The sequence below is a fragment of the Gigantopelta aegis genome, chromosome 3 (assembly GCF_016097555.1).
Source record: "Gigantopelta aegis isolate Gae_Host chromosome 3, Gae_host_genome, whole genome shotgun sequence".
NCBI classification, from domain to species: domain Eukaryota; kingdom Metazoa; phylum Mollusca; class Gastropoda; order Neomphalida; family Peltospiridae; genus Gigantopelta; species Gigantopelta aegis.
This window is the reverse complement of record NC_054701.1, coordinates 28,415,503-28,442,787: the sequence shown is the minus strand read 5'-3', so window position 1 is coordinate 28,442,787 and position 27,285 is coordinate 28,415,503. Positions and strand designations below refer to the sequence as shown.

Genomic DNA, 27,285 nt, shown 5'->3' with positions numbered 1-27,285 from the left:
TTCACCAGAACTACTTTACCAATTGCGACCAAAGTTTGTGAGAGTTTTCGTTGGCACATGGAGAAACAGATTTGTGAATTTGGACATTCTGGACCCCCCCCCCCCCCCCCACACACACACACACACACCAGGGGCCTGAGAGGGGGAATTGAGCCACGTTTTAAAAATCGTCTTCTCAACTTCCAGAAATCCGTAATAACCAAATAGTCTTCATGTATGTAAAGGTCAATAGATGGTTTATCTAATCCACGCTTGGTGTGCCCGTTGTCTAAAAAAAATTTCCCCGTGACACTCAACTGGTATACCAAAAGCTGTGGTATGTGCTGTCCTGTCTGTGGGAAGTGCATGTAAAGATCGCTTGGTGCTAATGAGGAAAAAATGTAGCGATTTTCTCTGAAGACTACGTACCAAGTATTTTACATCCTACAGCCGATGATTAATTAATCAATGTGCTCTAGTGGTATCGTTAAACAAAACAAACTGCCTTCGTCAAATGTATTTTTCTCGGTTTTAACACACCACAACATTGACAAAACTAGGATTTTATATTTGGGGAAGGGGAAACCACACTGTTTATGAATTGTTATACATGGAGCGAAAGAAAAAGAAAAAATGGGGGGATTTATGTGCACACACACACCCACACACACACACATACACACACACACACACACACACACACACACACACACTATAGAAGTCACAAACCTTTACTTTTTGTTACCGCTTTAAATAATACAACAACAAATCATTTGTCATTAATCACTAATACACACACCCTACAGAAAGAAACTCCACAGCACACCCAAAATATATAAGTGATTATTTCATACCATCATCAGGCTCAAATAAATATAACCTGAGATCAGCAACACATAATAATCTTGTATTGCCAAGACCCAACACTGAATTGTATAAACACTCCTTCAGATATTCCGGTGTTGAAACATGGAATACAATCCCAGATTCTATTAAAAAAAAGTGTATCCTTACTTTCATTTAAAAGACAATATAAAAAATGCATAACACTGGCTCTTTTTTTATAATGTTCAGTAAAATCTTTACTCAGGAGTCTGTACATTTAAATTATATTTGTTTATGATTATATCAAGTTGTGATAACATTTGTTTGTATATGTAAACAAAATTGTATTAATTATGTATGCATCATGAGTATTTGCCTTATAGAATCGATGCATTTAATGAAGAATAATTATGTTGTGTTTTATTATTACATTGTTTATTTAATTATATGTTGAGTAATAATGTTTAATACTTATTAGACAGAAGGTCACAAGGGAGATTAGTGTACTATTATTTGTGTAACCTTCTTTAAATAAAGATTATTATTATTATTATTATTATTATTATTATTATTATTAAAACATTGTTACTTTACCAAAAAATATTTTGCCCCTCCCCCACTCCCAACTATGGCTTGTCCCCTACCTCCAGTCCCCATATCGTTCCTATGGGCCTGTTGTGCAACCGTTTACATTAAACGTTTCATACGCTTATGGATATTGACCAAATAAACTACTCATTTGTAGCAATTTTCTGAAAATATGCTACAAAAAAGGAGACTCATTTAATGGAGGAAATTCCGTATACAAGAAGAAGAAAAAGAAGAAGAAAGATAACTCTTGATAGCTGTCAATAATAATAAAAATATGATGTTTTCTGCTCAAAATAGATATTAAAGTTTACGCAATGCCAATGGTCAGTCATGTGCTCTAAGCACACCACTTTGTACCTTCGAATATCAGAAGCAAAAAATTTATTAGCAAAAGACTTGTAAGTACAACGATTTTACAAAAACAAAATGTTTCCTAGCAAGGTTTTCGTGTTAATTTTTTCTCACTTCCGGTGCAAACAAGCAAATCGTTGTTACCCTTCTCGGAAAATATCCACCTGGTCCCCCGCCCCTCCCAAAATCAATGTAAAGAGGTATTTTTTAATGGGGCTTATATATGGAATGAATGAAGGGGGGCACCGGGCGGATATTTCCCTCTCTCTCCCCTCCCCAATACACGCAAACACACTCGCCTAACAACGGAAGTCTTTAAATTAATATTTAGATTTTTCTGATTGTTCTATTAAATTGTACTTAACTTGACAATGCCAATTATTTTTAGGCTATATTGAATATCACAAATAAATCAAGATTTTAAAGAATTAACCTAACCAGAGTAACACTACTAACAGTGTCACTCAGTGTTCTCAATAGGTGAAAAATAAAGGGGTGTGTGTGTGACACCATCCCCCCCCCCCCTAAAAAAAAAAAAAAACCCATCATAAAAACATTTGCAAAGCATTATTGTTGTGTTTTAGCCAACTTTGGATAGGCCAAACCCTTAATTATTTTATCCTGAATATCTCATACAAAACCATTGTTACTGTGTGTATAAGCCAACTCAACTTTTTAGTTGAATTGAACACAAAATAGATATATAGAGCTAATTTCAGTCTGTTGTTCAACAGAATGAATCATGGACATTCAATTCGGTGAACTGATCAAAGTACAAATATTATATTTCAATACAGATTTTAAGATAGCTGAAAAAGAGTACAGATTTTTGAAAGTGGTCCCCTTTATTTTTATCATTTTCAAATCAATCAATCACATAAGTATTGTTAGATGATAAATGTAGTTTCATTTTTATAAAGACAGGGTAAATATTATTTAGCACCCAAAATAGATTATTGTAATGATGTTCACTACCACTTCCATTGTTTTTGTAAGCAGTGATATCCCAGACAAAATAAAAACATTTTAATCTTTTATTAGGATTTACAGAATAAACAAATTGCAGGAAATAAAAAATCATCAGTTATGACCAATTAAATCTGCTACTGAAGATAAAATATCAGACGAGTCAGTAGACACCAAAGATGTAATGACCGTGTTGATCACATGACAAATTTTGCACTAAATAAATGATTTCGGCTGCAGATTGCTCAAATAAAATATAACTTTTATTGTGTGTATCAAACAAGCAAATGGACACTGGTATGGATTTAATAGAGGCTGTTAAAAAATATTGATTAAATTATGTATCATTAAAAGCATTTGTAGCCTGGACTGGCTGATACGTTTTCATCAGTGTTGCATTTCCATACATGGCGTTATTTTATTGTATTTTCTTAACTTTTGTTTTGTTTTGTTAACTATGTAGTGGCTAACCCCTCTTCATATGATGGTATTTATGGACTTGAAACGTAGGCTAATACACACCCATATACAGCTTGATTGGCTTGGAGAATCATGTGACAAGAAGATTGTTTTCTTTTATGCTGAATGTGCAGATCAGTCTCTTCATAGTGTAAAAAAAGTAAATTTTGAAATAGCAGAGTGGGTAGAAATGAAGCTGGGTGCAGTAAAATATAGTTAGGTGCAAAAACATAAATGGGTGCAAAAAAAATAAAGGTGAATGACAACATGAAAGGGAGGCCACAACATCTCCCTAATACTGACAGTTCTTTGCAAATTTTTTTGGCCGATGTCTAGTAAAATGTTGGCATAATAAATGAGCATATATTCTTAGGTTCCCTGTTGCAGTTGGGAACCTATATCGGTGAATGTGTCAATTGTATGCAATATGCACATTTGAATATTTGTGACTTCAACTTTTGTGTGATAAAAAATAAACAAACGTTTGTCACATGCATAGAAATTATCACCAAAATTATGTTCAAGCAAGCAATGAAATCTCCCTAGATGCCAATATTGTTTCCATAGATACTGTATGTAACACTTCAAAAAATTACACATTAAATTTTGTAACTTGAACATGCTTTAAAAAAAAGAAATTACTATTTTTCAGAAATGGAAAAAGCGATCCGTACTGTGTTATCAAAGTGGATAATGAAGTCATAGCCAGGTAAAGTGTCATGTTTCTTATGTTTATAAGTAAAGTGGAACCTGTCTAAACTGGATCACTTTGGGCATCAACATTTATCCAGTTTAGAGAGGGATCTGATATATCCAAGGTTTGTAATTTGGTCACTATTTTATAAAATGCATTGTTTAGAATTTCCAAATCCAAAATTCTAAAAAATATATAATTTGGTTGTGAAATTTTTCTAGAATTGTAAAAACAAAAAAGTGAACTGATTATGATTTTAGTATGTTTATGTGCAATTTTAAATGATTGGTTAGGTGTTAAAGAAATCAGCTATATCAGATTATTTTATTTAGAGTATTGGGTCATGGCCTAGTTATTGATAAATTCTTCTTTTTTTAAAAGCAATAAACTGTTTCTAGTATCACTGTATGGTGGCTCAAAATAAGTTATCACTTTTGTAACACAATAAATAAGCGACAAATTTGAGAATACAATTGATAATGATAACGAGCATTACAAAATGTTTTCGTAATTATCTGGTGACATTGTTTTTGTGACTAGACTGCCAAAATTTCTACTGTCCTTGTTGGACATTGATGCAATAGTCGGTTGGCATTGTGACATTTTTATTCAGGAGAAGTTCAGTGTCATTTTTGACTCTCCAGTTTTTGCATGTTAATTGTGTTGATAAAGAAAAATCAATCCATTTTCCAGAATGTACAGGTTTATTTAAAGTTTTGATACACTGAATAAATAGGGAGAAATCTACGACTAAAAAATGTGACCAGTTTTAACAGGTTTCTGGTATTACTGGTTTAGGCAGGTTCCATTGTGATAAAATATAAAACTCTGTACTATGTAGTGATTATGTTGAAGTGGAACAAATTGGATGTCTGGCACAAATTATATAAATTTGTTTCTTTTCAATTTAACTAGACTTGTTATAACTCATGACAGTGACTACAGACCATGGTTTAGAGGTCAAGTTAAGTATTCAATAACAGAGAAAACTATCCCAAGTTTTTTCTTCAAATATTGTGTAAATAAACAAGTTATTTTGAGGCCTTTCAGCTGTTATTTACATCTTAGATGATTTGTATGTGATAATGTTTTATCACCTGTTGTTAAAATAAATTCTTCTATTTCTATTTCAGGACAGTGACAGTGTATAAGAGTTTGCAGCCTCTCTGGGCCGAGGAGTTCAAACTGCACATGCCATTTGGGTTTCAGGATTTAGCTATTTATGTATATGATGAAGACAAAGTTAGGTTGGTACCGTATATTTTATTAAAGGCGCAGACCCTAGTTTCAACCCATAAAAATGGACACTGAGTTTGGTTCAGTTACAAACCTATAACACATTTGGATAATATTACAAGAGAATAAAACAAGAGTCTGTGAAGTTGAATGGTGAAATACCATTAAAAATAGACCAAAAATCACCAGGCTGACCAGAAAAACTTTGGTTGTATGGAAATGGATAAAGTAAACAATAAAATTTAAGTAAAGTTTGATTTCAGTGATCATAATGACTTTAATAGTGCCTTGGTGTTCATAGATGAGAATCCTTCATATTTTTCCAGAATTCTGGATTTTTGCGCTGTCCGATTATGGTCCAGGTTTTGTTAAAATCTGCTACATTTCACACCAGAAGTCCGGGTTTTATACCAACCCAGTAATCCGTATTTTATACTTACCCAATAGTCCAGGTTTTATACCAATCAGCATTTCGACGATTCCAACATGGCCACGGTTATATTATCCACGTATGTTATCTTCATCACCATTGGTCAGTTTTGATCTCTGAGATCTGTTAGCAGTGTAAATGTGTGTATTTGGTTGGACTACAGCAGCGTACGCTGGTCGATGCTCCCTCGCGTAACTGGTCAGCCAAACAAGTGCCAGCGGTGAAATTCCAATATGGCAGCCATTGTTACGTCTCATCATACATAATATAATATTTAATAATACAAAGTCAAGGACAAAAAACACTTCCGAAAATTAACGATTAATTTTTTTTTTTAATGTAACGTTTAGCCATAGCCTACAAATAAGCAAAAAAAGAATGGTAGAAAACATTTTTTGGTCTGGTACACATTTTTAACAAATGATTAATAACACTACATACAACATAATTCGATATTTGGTTCAAAATGCAGGCTGTAGATGTAAGAGACAAGAGGTGGCAAAGATGTTTCTTGATAACTAATGTGTATCAACTACTTTAAAAATATAAACTGGATTATAGAATTTAAGATAGATAAAAATATTGTGAAACCACCAAAATAAAATAACTAGAAAACCCTTAAAAATTATCTAAACCAATAATTAGAAAAGGATTAATATTTTTACTCAGATGCCAGAAAATCGGCTTTCAGGTCATTATATTTTCAAAATTGTCCAGGAGAGCATTCCCCCTGTACCCTTGACTACCTTGCATTATTATTTATAACCTGCTAAACAGTATGTCGTTTAAACAATGTTCTAAATAAACCTCTGTAAATTTCAGGATTTTTTGGGATGGGGCATTCTCATCTATGAGTGTTTAAAATCTAGGGTCTGTCCCTTTAAGACATTTTTTGAAGGCAAGTTAATGTCCAATGTGTTTTTAATTTTATGTTTCCTTAGTTTAGTTCAGTTGAGTTAATTTTGATTTTTCTTGTAAACATAAATAGCATTAGGATAAATATATATATATATATATATTTTTATTAAATTATTGCAAATTCAGTCCATTGCAAACACTTGAATCTAAGTTTCTGACAATAATATATCATTGTTGGTTATTGATAAATATCTATTGGGGACATGATGTAGTTCACAGATGCTGAGTACTCATCTGAGGCGTAGTGGCTCATATGATTAGTCGGCTTGATGGACTTTGGGTTTTTCCCGTCCCGTGTGCATCATGACTGACACATCAGTGGTCATGGTGTGTCTTGTGTGTCTTGGAAAGTGTGTGCATGAAAAATGAAGTAAATAAAAATAAGTAGCCTGTGTGATGGCAGTAAGTTCCCGTTTTGTGTGTGTGTGTGTCTCTCTCTCTCTCTCTCTCTCTCTCTCTCTCTCTCTCTCTCTCTCTCTCTCTCTCTCTCTCTCTCTCTCTCTCTCTCTCTCTCTCTCTCTGTCTGTCTCTGTCTCTGTCTCTGTCTCTCTGCCTCTGTGTCTCTTTTGATTACCGGGTAAGTGACATCAAATAGCCTTAGTTTACAATGTGCTGATGTGTTTAAGAAATGTGTCTTTCCTTTATTTATTGTTTCCATTGTTGTTTACAGTGGTGATGACATCATTGGTAGAGTCTCAATCAGCAGATTCCTGCTTCAGCAGAATTCCAGTGCTAAAGGTAACCTGTGCAGTTCCATTCTTTCATATAGTCTATGAAACTCTTTCAGGCATGACAATCTTCCGCAGATCTGCGGAAATCCATGGACTTGAAAGCCATTTAGGTAGTTTCTGTGAATCGTCCAAATCCGAGGAGGTTTTTTGGAGGGGGGGGGGGGGGGGGGGGGGGGGGGGGGGGGTGTAGGTACCTTTATTTTTCACTCAGATGGTCTAAATACATTTTTCTCAATATTTCTAATTTGCTTTCGTGCCGTGTTGGGTTACTTCACGCTTTAGACCTGTAATCGAGACCAGCCACTTGTAAAAACAACAGGCTTTGGTTCGACACTATAGCAGGCCATATGTAAAATCACTAGCCATTGGATGGGCATAATGAAATGAAACAGGTTTGACCAATCACAAGAGCAGTAATGATTGCACTACTTAAAGCTTTTCATGGTGGTAAGCATGCGAACATTATTGATTAGGCTAACATGGTAAAATTATTGGCTAAGGACGAGGAATCGCGAGTTCAAGAAATCGACAAATTAGTGAAAAATAAGTTTAAATGGACATGGCTTAAAAAAACGGTGAAACTTGACATCAAAATCGGAAAAAACATTGAAAACATTGTTGACAGCTTGGGCAATATCGTTAGAAAATGTGACATTCCGGGTAAGGCACTGTGTGTTTACTGTAATGACTTGATTAATTACGGTTCACGAGGGTGTGTTGCACTCGTAGAGCATGCTACCAAAGTAAAGAAACATTCGGTGAATCTAGCTATTAGGCGATCGAATTATTGGAAAATTGTGAACAATCTCTGATGTACATGTTTCTTTTAAACAATTACTGGATTACATTGATCAACAAGAGAACTTCTACTGCTTAACATTTGTTGTTGATCAACTGAACTAAAGAACAGCCTACATATTATTTCTGATGTATCAACAATTGAACTTTTACTACTTAGCATTTGTTATTGAACTGCCTACAGTTAACATTTGTCATTGATTGATCATCTAAAGAACTTGCTAGTACAGTACTTGTGATTGGTTTATCAACTGAAGAACTTCCTAGTTCTTACTCAACTAAATTGGTCCTGACAATACTTGTTTGTCACTTTAAGGTATGGTTAACTCAGTTTTACTGTCTGCCTGTCTGTATTGTTTATTCAGTTTTTGTAATTTTGAAAACTTAATGTGATAAATATTATGAATTTATCTTTTAAACATCTATTGTTCATGTTCTTTTTTTTACTCTAAAGTGCCAGGAGAGAGCCCCTGAGAGCATCAATTTTAAAAAAAAAACCTAGGGGAGCACCCCCAAACCCCCACATGTGGAGGGGGCAATCCCCCATCCTTGATCCTCCCCCCTCACGGCCTTTGGCTGTGTACTGTCCGCTTTGCGCACAGTTCGCAAAGCTTTCAGCTGATTTCATCAAGTGTCACTGACATGCCTGCTCTTTGATGTTAGTATTGCTTGAGAATTTCCAATATATATATATATATTTTTTTTTAATCTATAATGATTGCTCGTTAGTAATAGTAATACAATGTAATTTATGTATCAGCTGTGGTATTTAATACATATTTATGAAAATCATTATGAATTTTTAGGGGTGGAAGATTGGTTTCCTTTGTGGAAAGTTGACAAAGACTGGGAGATACAAGGTGAAATCTTGCTGGAATATGGGATTCGGGAGTCAGAGAACATGGACCCTTACTTTGTTATCACAGTTATTGAAGGCAGGTATGTATCGGTGTGGATTTCATTATATAATGTCATGCACTTCTGCCAGAAAATTATTTGAGGGTACATAATAAAAACAAAATGGACCATAAGTTCCCCATTTAGGAGGTTATGGGTTTGAAATGTTTTAAAATTCATGTGCTTTAACAGTTTAAACAGCTGTTCTTTTACTGTTATCCATCTAAAAATAATTTAAAATATATATATATACCCAGTACTTTGCAAGATTTTAGGGAACGTAATTTTACTCTTTGTACTCTCTGGTAGAAACCCTGCTTATATACTCATGTAAACTACACTTCCCCAACATTTGTACATCTTTAAAATAGCATATATGTTTTAAAACTTAAGGTTTTGAGTGAGTTGTGTTTAAGCTTGGTATTGTCATCTCAGTTTATTTTTGTTATTATCGTATTCATTGTTTTTTGTTAACACAGGGACCTTGCCCCAAAGGACAAGACTGGATATTCTGACCCGTATATAACAGTGGAATGTCTTGGTCAAACACGAACTACCTCAGTGAGTTGATTCATACATAGCTGCATTGTAAAACATTTTATCAAAATTCACAGTTGGTATCTGTTAGTTTGGCCATTTTATATATAACAGTAAATGGGATCTTTATAGTTGGTTTTATGACAAACTCTTTGTTATAAAAAAAACCCACAACTACTTAAAAGTAACAACTTTTCATTAATAATATTTTTACGTTAAAAAAATATAATTTTTAAAAAATCAAAAGCATTTAAAATTAACATTCTGTTACTGATAAATTAATCTTTAGTTTAAAACCCAACTGAATACTATCAGGTGGGTACTATGAATGGCATTGGTGTTTTTCTTTCTAACACTAGACCACATGTCAATGACAATTTTTGCATCAACATTATCATGTAGTTGTGGTGAATTGTGGTTCCATTAAATCTACATTCCATTTTTCATAATAATACAACATGCAACCTCTAAACATAATTGTGTGTACATGTATTTATTATACAGTATGCAAGAGGGGATAAAATATAATTTCGAATTTTGACTTTGATTTTTATTCTCTTTGTTTTATTTAGAGCCAGAAAAAAACTCGCTTTCCTGAATGGCATGAAACTTTTGAATTTCCAATGCCATGCATTGACTCAGAGTTGACTGTTACTCTCACAGTCATGGACAAAGATCGAATTAGAAGTGATGACTTCATGGGCAGGGTAAAAAATTATTATTATTATCTTTTGCCGCGAGTAGACGAGGGGATATAGTATATGTACGTGACATGACAACGTCCCTGCTAGTCAAGGGGTTATAGTATATGTACGTGACATGACGACGTCCCTGCTAGTTGAGGGGATATAATATATGTACGTGACATGATGACGTCCCTGCTCTAGCAACTTTATTTCTCATGCGATTTTCATGAAACTTCATATGTAATCGTTCCAGCCAGTGCTCCACAACTGGTGTAACAAAGGCCGTGACATGTACTATCCTGTCTGTGGGATGATGCATGTAAAAGATCCCTTGCTGCTAATCAAAAAGAGTAGCCCATGTGGCGACAGCGGGTTTCCTCTCTCAAAATCTGTGTGGTCGTTAACCATATGTCTGACACCATATAACCTTATAAAATGTGTTGGGTGCGTCATTAAATAAAATATTTCCTTCTTCTTCATATATAAATGAAATAGGATCATGGTATCTTGAGCATGGTTGCAGTTCACCACTCAGTGTCAAGATCACTTACTAAAAGTAGAAATATGATGTCACCATTCAGCGACTTCATTTCTCATCCGATTTTCATAAAACTTCATATATAGTAATAGAATCATGGCATCTTGAATGAGTTTGTGTTTTACCTCTCTGCGTCTAAGGTCAAGGTTATTTTCCAATATTAAATCTACATGTTATAATTGATAATTACAAAGTTATCAAACCTTTTTTTTACACTTTTTAAGAAATTTGTTAATAATATGGAACTGTTCTTATGTATTGATACTGCATGTAGTGGTAGGCTTATCCATCCCTTCCATAACATTTATATTCATCCATCCATCCATCCATCCAATTTCACATGGATACAGTTCTAGTTTTGTTTGATGATAATTTACTAATTCATCTCTTTAGTTGCAAAAAAACTTGTAGATTCAACACATGAATTACATATAACAGACATGTATTTATAAAAATATTAAACATTTTATGTTATTGCAGGTCTGAAGTAGAAAATGCTTTGATGTAACATAATAATTTTTCTGTTGTAAATACATGATTATTATTATAATGATAAGTAATTGGAGTTGTGTTTTTGTTTTAGATCTATCTTACTATGGTTGACATTCCATGTGGCTCTCTTGTGAAAAGCTGGCACTCTGTGTGTCACAAACCGCTCACAGACAGTGTGATCCGAAGAAACAGGTCTGTTATATATTATTTATAAACATATCACTATGTTTGGGAATTTCTAATGTAACATCATACGTTTAGATGACTTAGTTTTATTTGTCATTTTATAAGCTATTGGGAAACATTTGACCATATTCATTTTTTAAAATTAAAAATGATTTTTAAAAATGGTTTTGACATTTATTGTTTCTGTTTCTATATGTTAAAATGATTTTTAATTATGCAATTTTTTTTTTTTTAATTAACATTATGCATACCAATCATTTTTAATTAAAAATAAAATGTGAAATTTTGCAGATGCACGATTATTTTTAGTTTACCATAATTGAAATAAATGCTGAATTCTTTTTAACTTGTGTTTTTTTCCCTATTACAAATAAGTTCATTGACTTTAAATGTATTTTTTACTGCAGCAAAATTGAGCGTGGAAAGCTTCGGATGAAGTTTCAGCTGTTGGAGGAAAACGTGCTTCCTGCATCATGTTATCAACCTCTGACACATTTACTCATACAGGCTGTTGCAGAACAGGTACCTACAGTTCAGTTTGGGCACATATCATTCAATCACTTAGTCAACAGAAAAACTAAAATATAATTTGGTTTTAAATGTAACATTCTAAATACAGTTTACTGAGGAAACTAACATGTATTACATTGATTTTGCTACCATGTCATTGATTATGACCTAAGCTGTAATTAACTTTTCAGTTTTTATTCCTTACAGTCAGCATATCATGGTATATGGGTTTTTTTTTTTTTACTAAATTTGCTTTTCCTTTCATCAGTTTTTCTTGCTGTTTTGAATGCTACATTCTTATTCAGTTTTCTCCTGCTGATGTCAATAATATATTGATTAAATGTCAGGAACATCTTGTGGCTTTAGACAGAAACTTTATTATTACCATTCATTATTTGAACCCATATTGATCAAAAGACAACCAGTGGTTATTATCAGCTGCCATTTGTCAAATTTTCCAGTTACAATTTTAAAAAGAATTGACAAATTTTATTTTAATTTGACAACTAAATTTCTTGTAATGATTAATATTTTGTTTGAAAGTAACAGGGTTTTTGTGATTTGTTGCTTTTAAAGGCGCAGACCCTAGTTTCAACCTGTTAAAATGGACATTAAGTTTGGTTAAGTTACAAACCTATAACACATTTGGATAACATTACAAGGGAGTGTAACAAGAGTCTGTGACATTGAAACAGTGAAATATTGTTAAAATTAGACTAAAACTTGACTCCAAAACTATTATTTCTCAGACGCACATCAGGCGCTGATCCATGATTTTTAAATAGGGGGGGCACGAAGCACCCGAGATTTCTAGGGGGGGGTCCGGGGGCATGCTCCCCTGTGAAATTTTGAAATTTAAGTGGCTTGAAACGCGATTTCCTCGCATCTGAGTAACAAAATAGCTATATTAACGTATGGTTTTGGTATTGTGATACTGTTTTTGTTATCTTCAAAATTTCATAAACTCTGGTCTCTTCTTTTTTTTAAAGTTAAAGTGGTCATCTCTCCTTCCCATATTAGGCTGGTTTTCCGTTGACTGCGGCTGCCGGTAAATGGGACGAAATATCGAAACATTTGTTTCAGTAATATACATTGCTTTGAACAACTGAGCCAATGTGTATGCAGAAACATATATTTGTTATGTAATTACAATCATTAAAAAGTCTCTGTTGGTCGATACCATTTTAAAAATTGCAGCAAACTCAGGAATGTCCCTTTAAGACGATTTTCATGAACAAAATATAATTTAAAGACTCTTGGGAAATAAGTGCATTTTTGTGTAATTCCACTCTAGTGTATGCTATAGTTAAAAAATAATAATAACTTGACTCCAAAAATAGGGGGGGGGGCCTGGGCCCCTTGGGCCCCCCACTAAATCCGCGCCTGCACATGCGTTTTTAAAAATATGAAAAATGCATTTTATGATATTAGAAACACCAGGATAACCAGAAACACTTCGACTGTACAGAAATCGATTATCTAAACAATAATATATAAGTAAAGTTTTATTTCAGTGATCATAAATGGCCCTAATAGTGAAAAATATGCATTGGTGTTTAAAAACTAGGGTCTGTCCCTTTAATAGATAATTTGGTGAAATTTTCTGCTCACCCTGAGCTAGCCCTGAGTTTTTAGTTTACTCATTAAACCAGTGGTTTTGCTCAACATAAGCATTTTTTGTCAAGGCTTGTATAATGATTTAGTAGTTTGTTTAACTTGTGTAATCTCAACTAAATACAATGAGTATGAAATATTAGCATGAGAAAAATGAGTTTACTTTCTTCTCACAGTCCAGAGACCTGGGTCTGGTGATATGGCACGTGTTGGAGGAATACCGGACGCTGGAATTGAGTGAAGTGGCTGCGTCCCTCATCCGTTTCTTCCTTGGCCATGCTGTGGTGGAATACCTACATCAAGTTACTGTTAAAGACATCCAGGAAACAGGTAGTTACATACTGTGTTAAGAGTATAGTGCATGTGATTTTTTGCTTTTATTCAAAGTTTGGTATACATTAAATAAAAAAATGTGTACTGTTTGCATGAGGGATTGAAAACCCTGCTATTGAGGTAAAGTTATCTTGATTCTTACCAAATATGTGCATGCAAGTCTGTTTGCGTTTTTTTTTAGTCAAATATGAAATAAAGTAATTTAATCTGTTTGTTATAAAGCTTATAAACCCTGACTGTGAGATATTGTTGTTGAGATTTATATCAACCACATGCATGTGATTCTGCTATTATACTAAGAGAAGAAAATAAGGGAACACCAAATATTGACTGAAACCAAAATCCCCATCCACAGAATCAGGAAATTAACCGTGTTACTGGCAGTCAACCCCACATTACTGACATTCAGTCTCACATTACTGACATTCAGTCTCACATTACTGACATTCAGTCCCACGTTACTGACATTCAGTCCAACATTACTGACATTCAGTCCCACATTACTGACATTCAGTCCCATGTTACTGACATTTAGTCCCACATTACTGACATTCAGTGCCACATTACTGACATTTAGTCTCACTTTACTGACATTCAGTCTCACATTACTGACATTCAGTCCCACTTTACTGACATTCAGTCTCACATTACTGATATTCAGTCTCACAATACATCTCTGTATTTTATATAGGAACAACCACTCTAGTAGTGAATTAATTTTGGTCTCAAATTACATAACATTGTGTTCCCTTATTTGTTTCCATAAGTACATTAAAAGTTTTTGTTGGACGTGAAGTAAAGTTATTTATCTTTGTTTGCATGAGGGATTTTAAAAATCCTAATACTTAGGTAAGCTGTTTTGAATTATACCAAACATGTGCATGTGATTCTATTTTTCTGAGATGTTTAGAAAGTAGATATGAAGTAAATTTATTTATTTTAAGACTTGTTTGCATGGTTTTGAGGATATGATGAAAGGCGATACCAACCTTGTTGGTTGACTGGTGGGTGTGCAGTACTGGCAACTGCCCTGCCTTAGTAGAGTGAGTGTGCTGCTATTTGTAGGCTAATGTTAGCATGCTTTTTGCATATTATTTCAGCTGACCCAAATACTCTATTCAGAGGTAACAGTTTGGCCACTAAATCCATGGACCAGTTCATGAAGGTTGGTGTAATAGTAAAAAAAATACCCAGTTCTAATTTAATTATGTACATTGTAACTTGGTATCTAGTATATGATGTATAATAAATTATGCCCTAAATATCATAATACCATATATTTCTCTTGAAATTTGTTGTGATTTAATGAATTAACAACATTAGAATATCAGTATACAAGACATTTACAATCATTAATGGTTTGGTTTTGGGAAGGATGTTTTATTTTTTTTATTTTTTTACTGTTTTCTAAAATTGTTACGCCAGTGTATATGTTCCATTTGAAATTTATTAAATCAGATTTAAAATATACTATTGAGAATAATCATAGTTTATAAAATCAGTATATAGAGGAAACATCATGGGTGTTTTTAATATGAAAAATATCAACTGAGTCTATGTTAATCGGTATTTGTCGAGGCTCTGTCAAGACAAATACCAATCAACTAGATGAGGTTGATATTTTACATATTAAAAAATGTGAGTGGTGAATTCTATTTATCCTATAACAATTCCAAAATAACATTTTCATTCGATATTTATTAAATTACAGTACTAAAGAGTAAAGTCACCTCCATCAGCAATATGACGTCACCACGATTAGCACAAATTAGTCTGACATCACGCATTTTAACTAAATCTTATGAAAACGTTACGCTCAAGTATACAGGTCTTGCTGGCTTGTAAACGAATGACCCATTAACAGCAACACATTATTGCAAATTTGCATATACCGTACCTTTAATTTGCATACCATTATTACATGGGTTAATACACTAAATTATCACATGGGTTTATGACATGGATATCATGGGCAAGTTATAGGAAAGAAAGACATGTTTTATTTAACAACACACTCAACACATTTTATTTATGGTGATATGGCATCAGACATATGGTTAAGAACCACACAGATATTGAGAGAGGAAACCCCCTGTCGCCACTTCATGGACTACTCTTTTCGATTATCAGCAAGGGATCTTTTATAAGCACCATCCCACACACAGGGTAGTACATACCATGGCCTTTAACATACCAGTCATGGTGCACTGGCTGGAATGTGAAATAGCCCATTGCGCCCACCGGCGGGGATCGATCCCACACCGTCCACGCATCAAGCGAGCACTGTACCACTGGGCTATGTTCCTCCCGGACAAGTTATAGGATAAATATGGGTACACTAAGAAATGAATTATAGGTTAAATGGTTAAGATTAATTATCAATATCATAATAATATTCTTTTCCAAAATGGACATGAACACAGTTTGAAAAAGAAAGCAATCTTAAAACTTTCAATTATTAACTTTAAACCAATTGTTGATATTGAAAATAATTTTAGCCTGTAGACTATTATTCCCTCTATAAATCTGTTCATTTGTGAAGTGCATGCCAAAGTACTTTGTTGTTATCCAGCTTTACAGGTAAACTGTATTGTTTTCCAAAAGCTGTTTTGGTTTCTTCATAAAATCAATGTTGTTTTTTAACCTTTTAGTGTAAACTTCCTTTTGGATAATTTTATGTCATTATTTTCTTCTTACGAAAGGTCTCCATGTTCATATTTAACTACAGTTCCATCACATTTAAATTACCCCCAAAAATTTGTAAATCTAAAATTTCTTTTAAAGAAAATTAATCTTTACCAAATGTTTACTAAAATAGGCTAAATATAACAAATGTTATAAGTGCGACTTACGATTAAAATATATATATAATATTATATCTATTACTGTAACAGTGATACTTGTTCATTCAAGTACAAATTCTTATATAAACTTCAAAATACATTATTGTTGAAGTAGCTTTACCAGGATGAAAGACAACACATTCAGTTATGTTTTAAAATTCTTAAAACTTAATGTGGGGTTTTTTGTTTGTTTGTTTGTTGTTGTTTTTTTAATGGATCCACCCCCACCAAAAAACCCAACAACTTATAAACTGTTGTCAGCAGAGGTATAACAGTAAAATGGCCTTGGTTTTAAAATATAATGGGACTCAACAAGTTAGTTAGTAACAGATTGGGATCATCAGTGAAATTTTCTGCTAGGTCCTTCCCTTCCTAGCTATCTCCCAGACTGCCAGTTATGTTAATGCTAAAGATTATATTTAAAGATTGTAGGTATGCCGTATCTACATGAGACACTTTCCACTGTGATAGACAGAATATTTTCTGAGAAGAAGAATGTTGAGCTTGATCCTCATCGGGTAAACAGTACTCGAAGGCAAGTTACATTAAATTTATATGAAGCATGATAGCTATTCACAATATTTACATTTCAAGTTATTTTAATCTCATTGAAGCTGAACATTTCAGTGGTTTTGGTGAAAAGGTGAAAAGTTTTGATGTCAGCATGTTTGTACATCATTTGGACATGATTATTCTTGGCATACATATTTTGTCACAGCATGTATCACGTTGACTTTGGTGCAATCAAATGCCCTTTCTTCACAAGAAAATCAGTGTTTAAGTATGAATAATGTCTAATGTAAACAGAGTAAAAGACTAATTTACCATTAAAAGCTGTCAGCCAATTCTCCTTATTATTTTGATCATTTGGAATCTATGCCCCTGCGCGTGCTGTAACCTCACTGTGGGGCAGGGGTGTAACATTCTCTTTGAGAATGGCCAATACAGAACAAAATTGAAGTTTTGAGTAAAAGTCAGTATCTATCTGTGATATTTGTATTTTTGCACAGTTCTTTACACTGTTTTTATTTAAATCTTGAATTCTTATATTGATGTTGATCATCACTTTATTTGTTTGCATTACCATAGTTTGACACCCAATAGCCGATGTATTTTTCGTGCTGGGGTGTCGTTAAACATTCATTTATTCATTCATTCATTTCGAATCTATGTTCATATTAGAGGGATTTAAAATCCTAATTGTGATAAAGTTTGAAATTAGTTTAGGATTCCTGTGTGTTTAACACATTTGGTTTTTGTGTTGACAGAAGACACAGTATTTACCGTGAATGTGATTTTGTATTGACAGAAGACACAGTATTTACAGAGAATCAGAGGAAGAGGTGTTGTCCTCAAGTCAGGGAGTGATGGAAGGATATCTGTCTGAAATCATGGACAGCATCTTCAACTCTGCTAAGAAGTGTCCTCGTACCATGAGGATTGTGTTCAAGAATCTTCAAGAGGCTGTCCGAGAAAAATGGCCAGAAGACACACATGAGGTATTTTATCTGAATCTGTCATGTCAAGACATTTAACAGGAAATGTCAATTTTAAATTGCTTATCATTTTGCAATTAATTTTTTTGTAAAAGAGACATTCCATTAGCATTATCATGTATGGATACAGTTCAAGTTTGACTTTCATGAGGATATGACCATTTTCAACAGATTTATGGCACTTGAACATAAGTGATAAGTCAATGTGTTGGGTACAGTAGAGGACATGCTTGTTTTTAAATTAGCAGTAGTCTAAGAATGCTTTTTTATTTAACTTTTATTTTTCACAATATTACAATTATAATGGTAACAGTATGACATGAAATGCAATATGTACATAATTCTGTTTTTAAAAATTGCAAAATAATGTGGTGAGGGGTGGCATTTGAGACATGCTGTTTTAACTATTACCGTAAGTACAAACCATTGCAGTATACACCACCTCTTGATTTTCTAGTGTTTCTGTCATATAAGATATTGTGTTTTAGATATTATACCACCAAACCAATCGTGATATTACTAGTACGTTATTGTGTTTGATGTAGTATATTAACAACACACTCATTCTGTTGCAGGACACACCCTACCTGGCAGTCAGTGGATTCTTGTTTTTGAGATTCTTTGCTCCAGCTATTCTAGCACCAAAGCTATATGCTTTCAATACAATCCACCCGAATGGGAAAATAAGCAGGACACTCACACTGCTTGCCAAGGTAGACGCTACTTTTAGTTAAATATGCATTATCACAGTTGCTTATTGCTTGTTTGAACATATTTTAATTATTCTTATAAACTTAATGCTAATCAACATAATTGCAACTTGCAACAATTAGAATAGCTACATTTTGGTATTGTGGGTTAAAAAGAGATAAAGGGCAGATAACTGTTTATAGTGTGGCACATCAAATAGCTATGCTCGTAGCAAATACAATTAAAACATTTCAGAGTGAAACAGCTTAAAGTTAATCATGTTACATTTCATATAAATTTATATGACTGACATAAATTTATTTTACAAAAAAAAAAACTTAATTTTTGGCAAACTATATTTAGTGATTTCCCTAGAAATTAGGCAAGGCATGGTAGACCAAACACTTTTGGGGCATTTTCACCATTTTCAGGGCACTTGTTTTTCATTAAAAATACAACAAATTTTTTAAAATTAAAATAAACATTAATTTAATTTATGTGCTTGCTTTAATAAATGAATGGCAAAAGATATAAAAGCCATATTTTATTAATTAATTATACCTTTTTGGGTGTTTTATAAAGGCACTTTTAGAATTAATTACTGAAAAAGGCTTGTTTAATCTCAGGACAGCATGGCGCTGATTAAGACAAGATGGTGCTAGACTATTGAGGCACGGTGCTGCACCATGCTAAAACCACCTAGGGAAAACACTATATATTTATTTTTCAGTGTAGAACAAAGTGTTCCTCACAAAACAGCACATATGGTCCTTGTTATACGCTGACATCAGCCAATTCAAGATGTGCTTGTTCAAGTCCATAAGTCTGAATTTTGCATTCAGTTGAAATTCATGATTTTGGAATAACAAGAAATGGCATGCTACTTTATTATTTGTTTGTCATTTGGAATCAGATCAGATCATTTTATAAAAGTTTAGATTCTTTGTAATTAGATTTTAAAGTTTTTTTAATTGTTTTAAATTTTTAACACAAATTTGTTATAACAAGGTTACTCCACATCCATCTTTGTTTACTGTCTATATCTGAACAGAGTGAAAACAGGAATTCAACTGATCATCGTAATATCTTTGGTTTATATATTGAGCCTGTGTTTAGTAGGACCTGTATGGTCAAGCAAGAACACAAATCAGTGCCAGTCAAACAGTTAATTTTGTATCACGAAATAGCAATAAATAAAAACATTTTAATCCAGGTGTCATGATAAATGGCCATTCGTTATTTTGACTTGTAAAACCCATGCATTACAATCATCAACTATTTCAGGTGACCCAAAGTATTGGCAATCTGACAGTGCAGCACGGCAAGGAGACGTGGCTACATCCTCTCGAACGTGTTATCAGAACCTATGTGCTGCAGGCTCGCGACTTCATTGATGAACTGGTGGCTTTGGAGGATCCCGAAGGTACTTGCCATCTTCTCATTGAACTCCTTTAAGTTTTATTATAGTGTATGGTCTAATTTGTAAATAACCCTAATGATACAGTGTCTATGATGCATCAGTGATTTTATAAACGATAGAGCCTAGATCACATTATACAGTGCGACTCAACTTGAGGGTCACGTTGTGTCATGAGCCATACAATGGCTGTTGTCAAATGTTATTGGACCAATTAATAATCTGTCACAGACAACTCTTTTTTTAATACACATTACACAACGCGATTCAACACGATAGTCGAGTTGCGTCATGTTGTATAATATGATCTAGATTTAAGAAATATAAAGGGAATATCCTAACTTTCCTTCCATAGTAACATGGTTTGGCTGAGAAAGCTTTTTAATTACTAATTATATAATAAATAAAACATTACATTTAGTTCAAACTGGATTTTGCTTCCCATTACGATCATACATTTTCAAAATTTGTGTTACTACAGACATTAGATCAATGACACTTCCACTGAATATCCAGATATTGATTTTCTAAGCAAAAAAATGTAATTAATATGCAATTTTAATTGTTAAAAAGTGTTGTGATGGCTGGAAAAATGTCACAGTAGTAGCAAAGTCAGGACAGTCCATTTATGTAAATATTCTCTCTTTTTTTGTGTTTGATATGTTTTCATTTCTTTCAGATTCTCACTACGACTCAGGACAGTGTCGTGAACTCGGCTCGCGCTCTGTGATCTTAAAGCAAGGTGTTCTGCTCATATGTCGGTACCGCAGCAAATACCTGCTCCGGCTGCTCGTTCTGAAAAAGTGCAATTTCTGGCTCACCTGTGATTCTCTTACCTATGCAAAATTCAGCTCTGAACAGGTATATGTGTATTTCTTTTTTAAAACCTCCAGAAATATACAGATAATGTTGCAAGTATTGTTAATGTTACGTCTCATGTGGTGGCTTTATTTCTGTTTATAGTTTTATTTTTTTAGGTTTTATTCAACAAATTAAAATTATTGCAATGTAAAATGTTTTTATTTGTGAAATTAATGCACACCAAGGATGAGTTTTTTTTAACCTTAATTATTTTAACCATTTTCACAAACACATATTTTGTTAGTACAAATAGCAGTTAATAGAGATATGCTGAAGTTTAATTAAGACAAGATAATATATCCATAAGCAAGGTATTAAATGTCACAACTTAACCATTTATTATTTGTAACTAAACGTTGACCAAGTTACCAAAATTAATTAATTTCATCAATGCAGTCAGCTGGTACTGATAGCTTTAATCATCCCTTGTCTGTATGTTGTGCTGACAGTAAATTTCTGTATACCAGGATCAGAAGTCAGTTCCTGTATCACAGATCTGTGCTGTGGAGAAAGTTGACTATGGCGCGTTCAACAAATTAAACATGGGCCAGATTCTGATTCGTAACTCAGACGATGGAATCGATGTCTTGTACTTCCAGGCAACGGTGTGAATAATTTTCATTCTGTTGGGTGGTACAGATAAAATCCTAAACTGCACATTAATCCAGTACTCTACAAAAATATATATGCTAATTTCATTTTTTTCCCCATGTTTTCTCTCTCTCTCTCTCTCTCTCTCTCTCTCTCTCTCTCTCTCTCTCTCTCTCTCTCTCTCTCTCTCTCTCTCTCTCTCTCTCTCTCTCTCTCTCTCTCTTCCCTCACTCTTTTTTAATAAGTAGTACTGGCCTCAGTGGCATCGTGGTTAAGCCATCGAACATAAAGCTGATAGGTACAGGGTTCACAACCTGGTACCAGCTCCCACCCAGAGCAGGTTTTAACGACTCAATGGGTAGGTGTAAGGCCACTGCACCCTCTTCTCTCTCACTAACCACTAACAATTAACAACTAACCCACCGTCCTGTACAGACAGCATAGATAGCTGAGGTGTGTGCCCAGGACACTGTGCTTGAACCTTAATTGGATTAAAAGCAGGAAAATAAGTTGAAATGAAATGATTTTGGATTGATCCCTGTCGGTGAGCTTATTGAGCTATTTCTCGTCAAGCCAGTGCTGTTTCCCAGTTTAATACAGTACCTGATAGTCTAATTCAAATTAGGGCTGTTCCTGCTTTGTGTTCAGTAACAAAAACATTTTAAAAAATGTAATGACTACTAGTGTATTCCATTTTAAACATGATATTTTATTGGCACTTTAACATATTAAACAAAGTCCTCACATGGTTACCTACCAGGATCAAGATATTTTTGTCAACAGAAACCAGCTTATCACATTTGTGAGTAGTATAAAATAAAATATATTTATCACTGTAGTAGTTAGCTGTGTTTTAATTAAATACACATTTTTGAGAATGTTAAAGCTTGAAGCAGATTGAAATGAATTATATATTTTTGAACTAAGGATGTGAATGAGCTGACGTTCTGGATGTCTGCGATCAGAAAGACGTGTCAGTACAATGTGTGCCGCGTGGAGACGTACCACCCCGGGGTGTACAAAGGAGAGAAATGGAGTTGCTGTCACAGACCACCACCATCTGGTATGTCAAACACTGATGACAGGTGTTCTAGAAATAATTACAAGTAGATAGTGGGAGGATCCATTCAACTGATTGGATTTTGTTTTTTGTTCCAACCAATGCACCACAACTGGTCAAAGGCCATGGTATGTGCTTTCCTGTCTGTGAGAAAGTGCTTTTAAAAAAGAACCCTTGCTGCATTGGGAAAAATGTAGCAGGTTTCATCTGATGATTACGTGTTAGAATTACCTAATGTTTGACATCCAATAGCCAATGATTAATTAAACAATGTGCTCTAGTGGTGGTGTTAAACAAGACAAACTCAGACCGTTAAGCTCGATTTCTCATTCTCGGTTCAATCGTGATCCAGGACTCACTGGATGTTTACAGTCAACGCAAGTATGAACTGTAAAAACATTAACCAGACGTGTAACTGAGTTATAAGAGAGTGAGTGCAATAGTACTGTGGTCCATACAACCATTTTAATTCTGTAAACACCAGGCCAGCATGACCAGACAGAAAATTCTATTTGTTCAAATTGATACTTAATCATGAAGTTGTAAGTAATGTGTAATTTAACTGTCTAAAAAAGGCTGTGACTGTCGAAAAAAAGAAAAAAGTGAACGTATTTGACTTAAAACAAGGGTCATTGCCATTAGTTATTCTAATATTAAGTACTGTGAGTTTAATAATGGCAGACACAGCTTTTATAGCTGATTATTTGTTAAGCATAAAGAGTAAATGTGGAATTATGAAACCGCTGATCAAGTGACATGACGTTTCAGCCCCTGGTTGCAGTCAGACGTACCACGGTGTTATGCTTGGTGACTGGCAGGATCCTTTAGACCCAAGAGTGGAAACTCAGATTATTTATTCACAGCTGCAGAATGGAAAACACAATCTCAGGTTGGTTACCGTTCAGATGATAATGAGTTTTAAATGCACACATAGTACTAATAGACTGGAAATTTACAATAATAACAGTATGTCCAAAACATATATCAGAAAATTATAGAATGCATTAACAGTTTAGGTTTGGTACATGTAGTCCCATCATTCCACTGTAAATGGAAAAATGTGGCAGGGAAATATAACTCTATGTTTGTTATAACCTCACCCTCCATCATTAACGGTCAGTCTGGGATCGATCCCCGTAGGTGGACCCATTGGGCTATTTCTCGTTCCAGCCAGTGCTCCACAACTGGTGTAACAAAGGCCGTGGTATGTACTATCCTGTCTGTGGTATGGTGCATATGAAAGATCCCTTGCTGCTAAGCAAAAAGAGTAGCCCATGAAGTGGCGACAGCAGGTTTCCTCTCTCAATACCTGTGTGGTCCTTAACCATATGTCCGATGCCATATAACTGTAAATAAAATGTGTTGAGTGCGTCGTTAAATCAAACATTTCCTTCCTTCCCTCCCTCATTAAGGTTAAATAATAATAACAACTGACAATAATTTGATTTTACCTTAATCTTTGCATCATCTAATTAAAAAAACATGTTTTAGACTTGTTATTTCAGCACTAACATGCATAATTCAAAATCAGTTTTGGCTTCTTTTTTTTCCACAATTGGTTAGTCATAATAAGCTGTTATTTATTGACTGAAATATATTTTGTTGTCAGAAAACAGCAGATGGATTTACAGTTGCAGCTCACAGACCAGGGTGCGGATGTGGACATGGAGCGGAAACTGGAAAACATTTCCCAGATTTTAGATATCATTCAGCAGCTGGAGATGTCACATGATTCCTTCAAACATGCCTGATAGCAAAACACTGTAGCATTTTGATCAATCTTTTATCATGGAAGAGCTGTGAACAGATGTTGGAATGGGAAAACACTCCTGCCATAAACAGTAACTATAAACAATAACCACAAACAGGGCACAATATTTCATGCAAACCATCACTCTATTTGTGTGTTGTTTAGACAGCTTTAAATTCACATGAACTGCCAATAACAATGAACAGAGAAAGTGAAGGAAAAACATTACTGTACTGTCACAAAATCATAGTCACAGAACAACCATGAATAACAGTGAAAGATTGGTCATCAGACAATTATGGAAGGAAAAACATCCCTGTATCATAAGTTATTACTATTTAAAGAAACACACCCTTCTACAGCAAAACATAATTCATTAAACATTCAAGAACAGAACAATGCAATGAAAGTCCTGTACTACCATAGAATCTGATATGGTCATAAAAAAATATGGACAACTGGAGTATAGTGCACATAAAAATAAAATATTGAAAACGGGCATTAGATTGCAGCAAAGTCACAACGATAAACCTTGTGCTCAAAATATATATGCCCAAAATCATCATGCCTAAAGTAAGTACAAACATACTGACCTCCGAATATTTCACCTCAAAATCACTGAAATGTTAAGCTTTAATTAGATTTTAAATAACTTCAAATGCATTTCTGAATATTCACAATTCTTCAGCAGCCATTAATAACATTACTGTACTAACTAAAAGGATCTTGCTGTGCTCCAAACAGACAAAGAAACTTGTTGCACCCAAACTAGTGAGATCTAAAGACCGGTTGAAGCTACGGTATGTCGCCTGTATATGCAATAGTCCTTGTATATAGTTACAATGTATGATATACACATTGGAATGTAATAACTGAATGCCATCTGTAGGCCTTGTCTGTCTGTTTTATTTAAGTGACCTTTTTTATAATTATAATGTTGCATATCTAGTTACGTTTACAAATATCAAACCAGTCTTTGCAATCTCTGACATGTTTTTTTATGTTAGCGTATTCCAACAGTGTTCTGTTTAATTTTAGCAGTTTCTCTTTTTTATGATATTTACCTCACCCATCTATGCAGCTAAGTTATTTTTATTACTAACCTTACATGTGCAATGTATATTCGACAGCTTTTTAATGCTTTAATCTGTTACATGTTACATCAAGTAGATATACTAATGTTGATGAAAATGTTATTATAATATGAAATGGATTCCTATCCCCCCCCCCCCCCCTCATTTTTGCTGCACATAGTATATCAAATATTTTTAGTAAAACCAATTGCAGTTTGGTTTTTCATGTTCCAAATAGTACTTCACAACAAAACACTGTAAATCAAGAAATATTAGTGAGCATAAAATTTTAGCTGCTTTAGCGAGGCCATACAAAACATTAATATTTTCAAAAATCTTTTGGACAATTGTTTTGTTGGTGATTAACTGAACACACAACATTTTAATTTATGTTCGTACTTATATCCAATTAAGGTTCAAGCATGCTGTCCTGGGCTATCTGGGCTGTCTGTCCAGGACAGTGGGTTAGTTGTTAGTGGTTAGTGAGAGAAAAGAGTGTGTAGTGGCCTTACACCTACCAATTGAGTTGTTAAAACTGACTGGGTGGGAGCCGGTACCAGGCTGCAAACCCTGTATCTACCACGATGCCACCGAGGCCGGTTAAACACACAGCAGTGGATACATATTACTGATTAAACCAAAAGGATAGCAAGCAACAATTGTTACTGCAATTTTCTACTATTTTCAGCTGATTATACAACTTACGCTTATTATTATTTATATTATTTTAAATTAGTGTTTGATATGATGACCTCGCTGAAGTTTTATGTTGCTAACATGTCACTTATTTAGAACGCTAATATTTTATGATTTACATTACATGTGTACATAAAAAAACCTAGCTTACACTGTCCTGTCCGTGGGCCATCATCCTTTGCCTGTGTTTAAAAAATGGTATAATGTGTCCAGTGTGTTCGTTATCTTGGAAAGTTGGAGGCCGTCGGAGTAAATGGGGCAGCTATATCAACTGAATGTAATAAGGTGTATAACTGTAAGCATAGAAAAAAGTGGATGGTGGTTGTATCAAAAATCGTTGCCTGTCGTCTACTAATTAATACTCTGCAGGGTTACTTCTCTCCAGCTCTAGAATACATATTAAGCATACAAGGTAGGGTTGGGGACAATTGATCTGCCCCTCTCCATCTGCCCCCCTGCTGGAGCAAATACTCAAATTTGAGCAAAATTGATAGTGATATTTGGGCAAAATTAACTGGCCTGAAACATTTTCTACCCACAATATTGGTTGTAATCCCATGTAAAAATGTTCAGTGATTCGTTTGCAATCCTGTATAGCTACTTGGCAGCAATGCTAATATGAATAAATGTGATCCAGATTTGGATATTTTCATTTAATTTGGACACAAATCAGCCTTTCCTTCCCCACCCCACCCCTCCCTCCCCATACAAAAATTGGAGCTTGTATGCTTATGCTAGAAACATTTGTTTCATAGACTTTACCAAATTAGCCACATAACAACAGAAGCACTGATAAAAAGATGTTCTGGAGTTTCATTAAACTCTGTTTAACTGTTTTCTGTTCTTGTCTTACTACTTTACTGTTCACACTAATAATACAGCAGCAGTCGAGTTGTGAGTAAAGCAGTTTGTTATAAATAATGAGAATGGTAGAAAAGAAGTGTAAGCTTGACATATCAAAAAGAAGTTTAAGACTTAAATTAGTTGACTTTGTGTGATATATATCTGGAATACATGATGGATATTTTCACAGCTTT

General features: G+C 34.1%; 1 protein-coding gene across 1 annotated transcript; it reads left to right on the top strand.

The window, feature by feature from the left end:
* Positions 1-1,662: 1,662 nt before the first annotated feature.
* On the top strand, positions 1,663-25,972 carry LOC121389675 (rasGAP-activating-like protein 1). The gene is made up of 20 exons (XM_041521327.1): positions 1,663-1,793; positions 3,824-3,880; positions 4,999-5,112; positions 7,120-7,187; positions 8,785-8,917; positions 9,355-9,436; positions 9,985-10,119; positions 11,220-11,320; positions 11,722-11,836; positions 13,615-13,768; positions 14,872-14,936; positions 17,040-17,149; positions 17,924-18,113; positions 18,686-18,823; positions 20,085-20,223; positions 20,897-21,078; positions 21,546-21,683; positions 22,597-22,732; positions 23,498-23,618; positions 24,339-25,972. The coding sequence occupies exons 1-20, from the start codon at positions 1,726-1,728 to the stop codon at positions 24,478-24,480; spliced, it is 2,388 nt and encodes a 795-aa protein (XP_041377261.1). The 5' UTR covers positions 1,663-1,725; the 3' UTR covers positions 24,481-25,972.
* The last annotated feature ends 1,313 nt before the right edge of the window (positions 25,973-27,285 follow it).

What these genes read in the sequence shown, in the direction of transcription:
- LOC121389675 (XM_041521327.1), top strand. Translation starts at nt 1,726, where the DNA reads ATGTGCTCTAAGCACACCACTTTGTACCTTCGAATATCAGAAGCAAAA. An exon ending in CCATGGACCAGTTCATGAAG is followed by an intron (nt 14,937 to 17,039) that starts GTTGGTGTAATA and finishes TTATATTTAAAG; the next exon opens with ATTGTAGGTATGCCGTATCT. An exon ending in CGGGTAAACAGTACTCGAAG is followed by an intron (nt 17,150 to 17,923) that starts GCAAGTTACATT and finishes TTGTATTGACAG; the next exon opens with AAGACACAGTATTTACAGAG.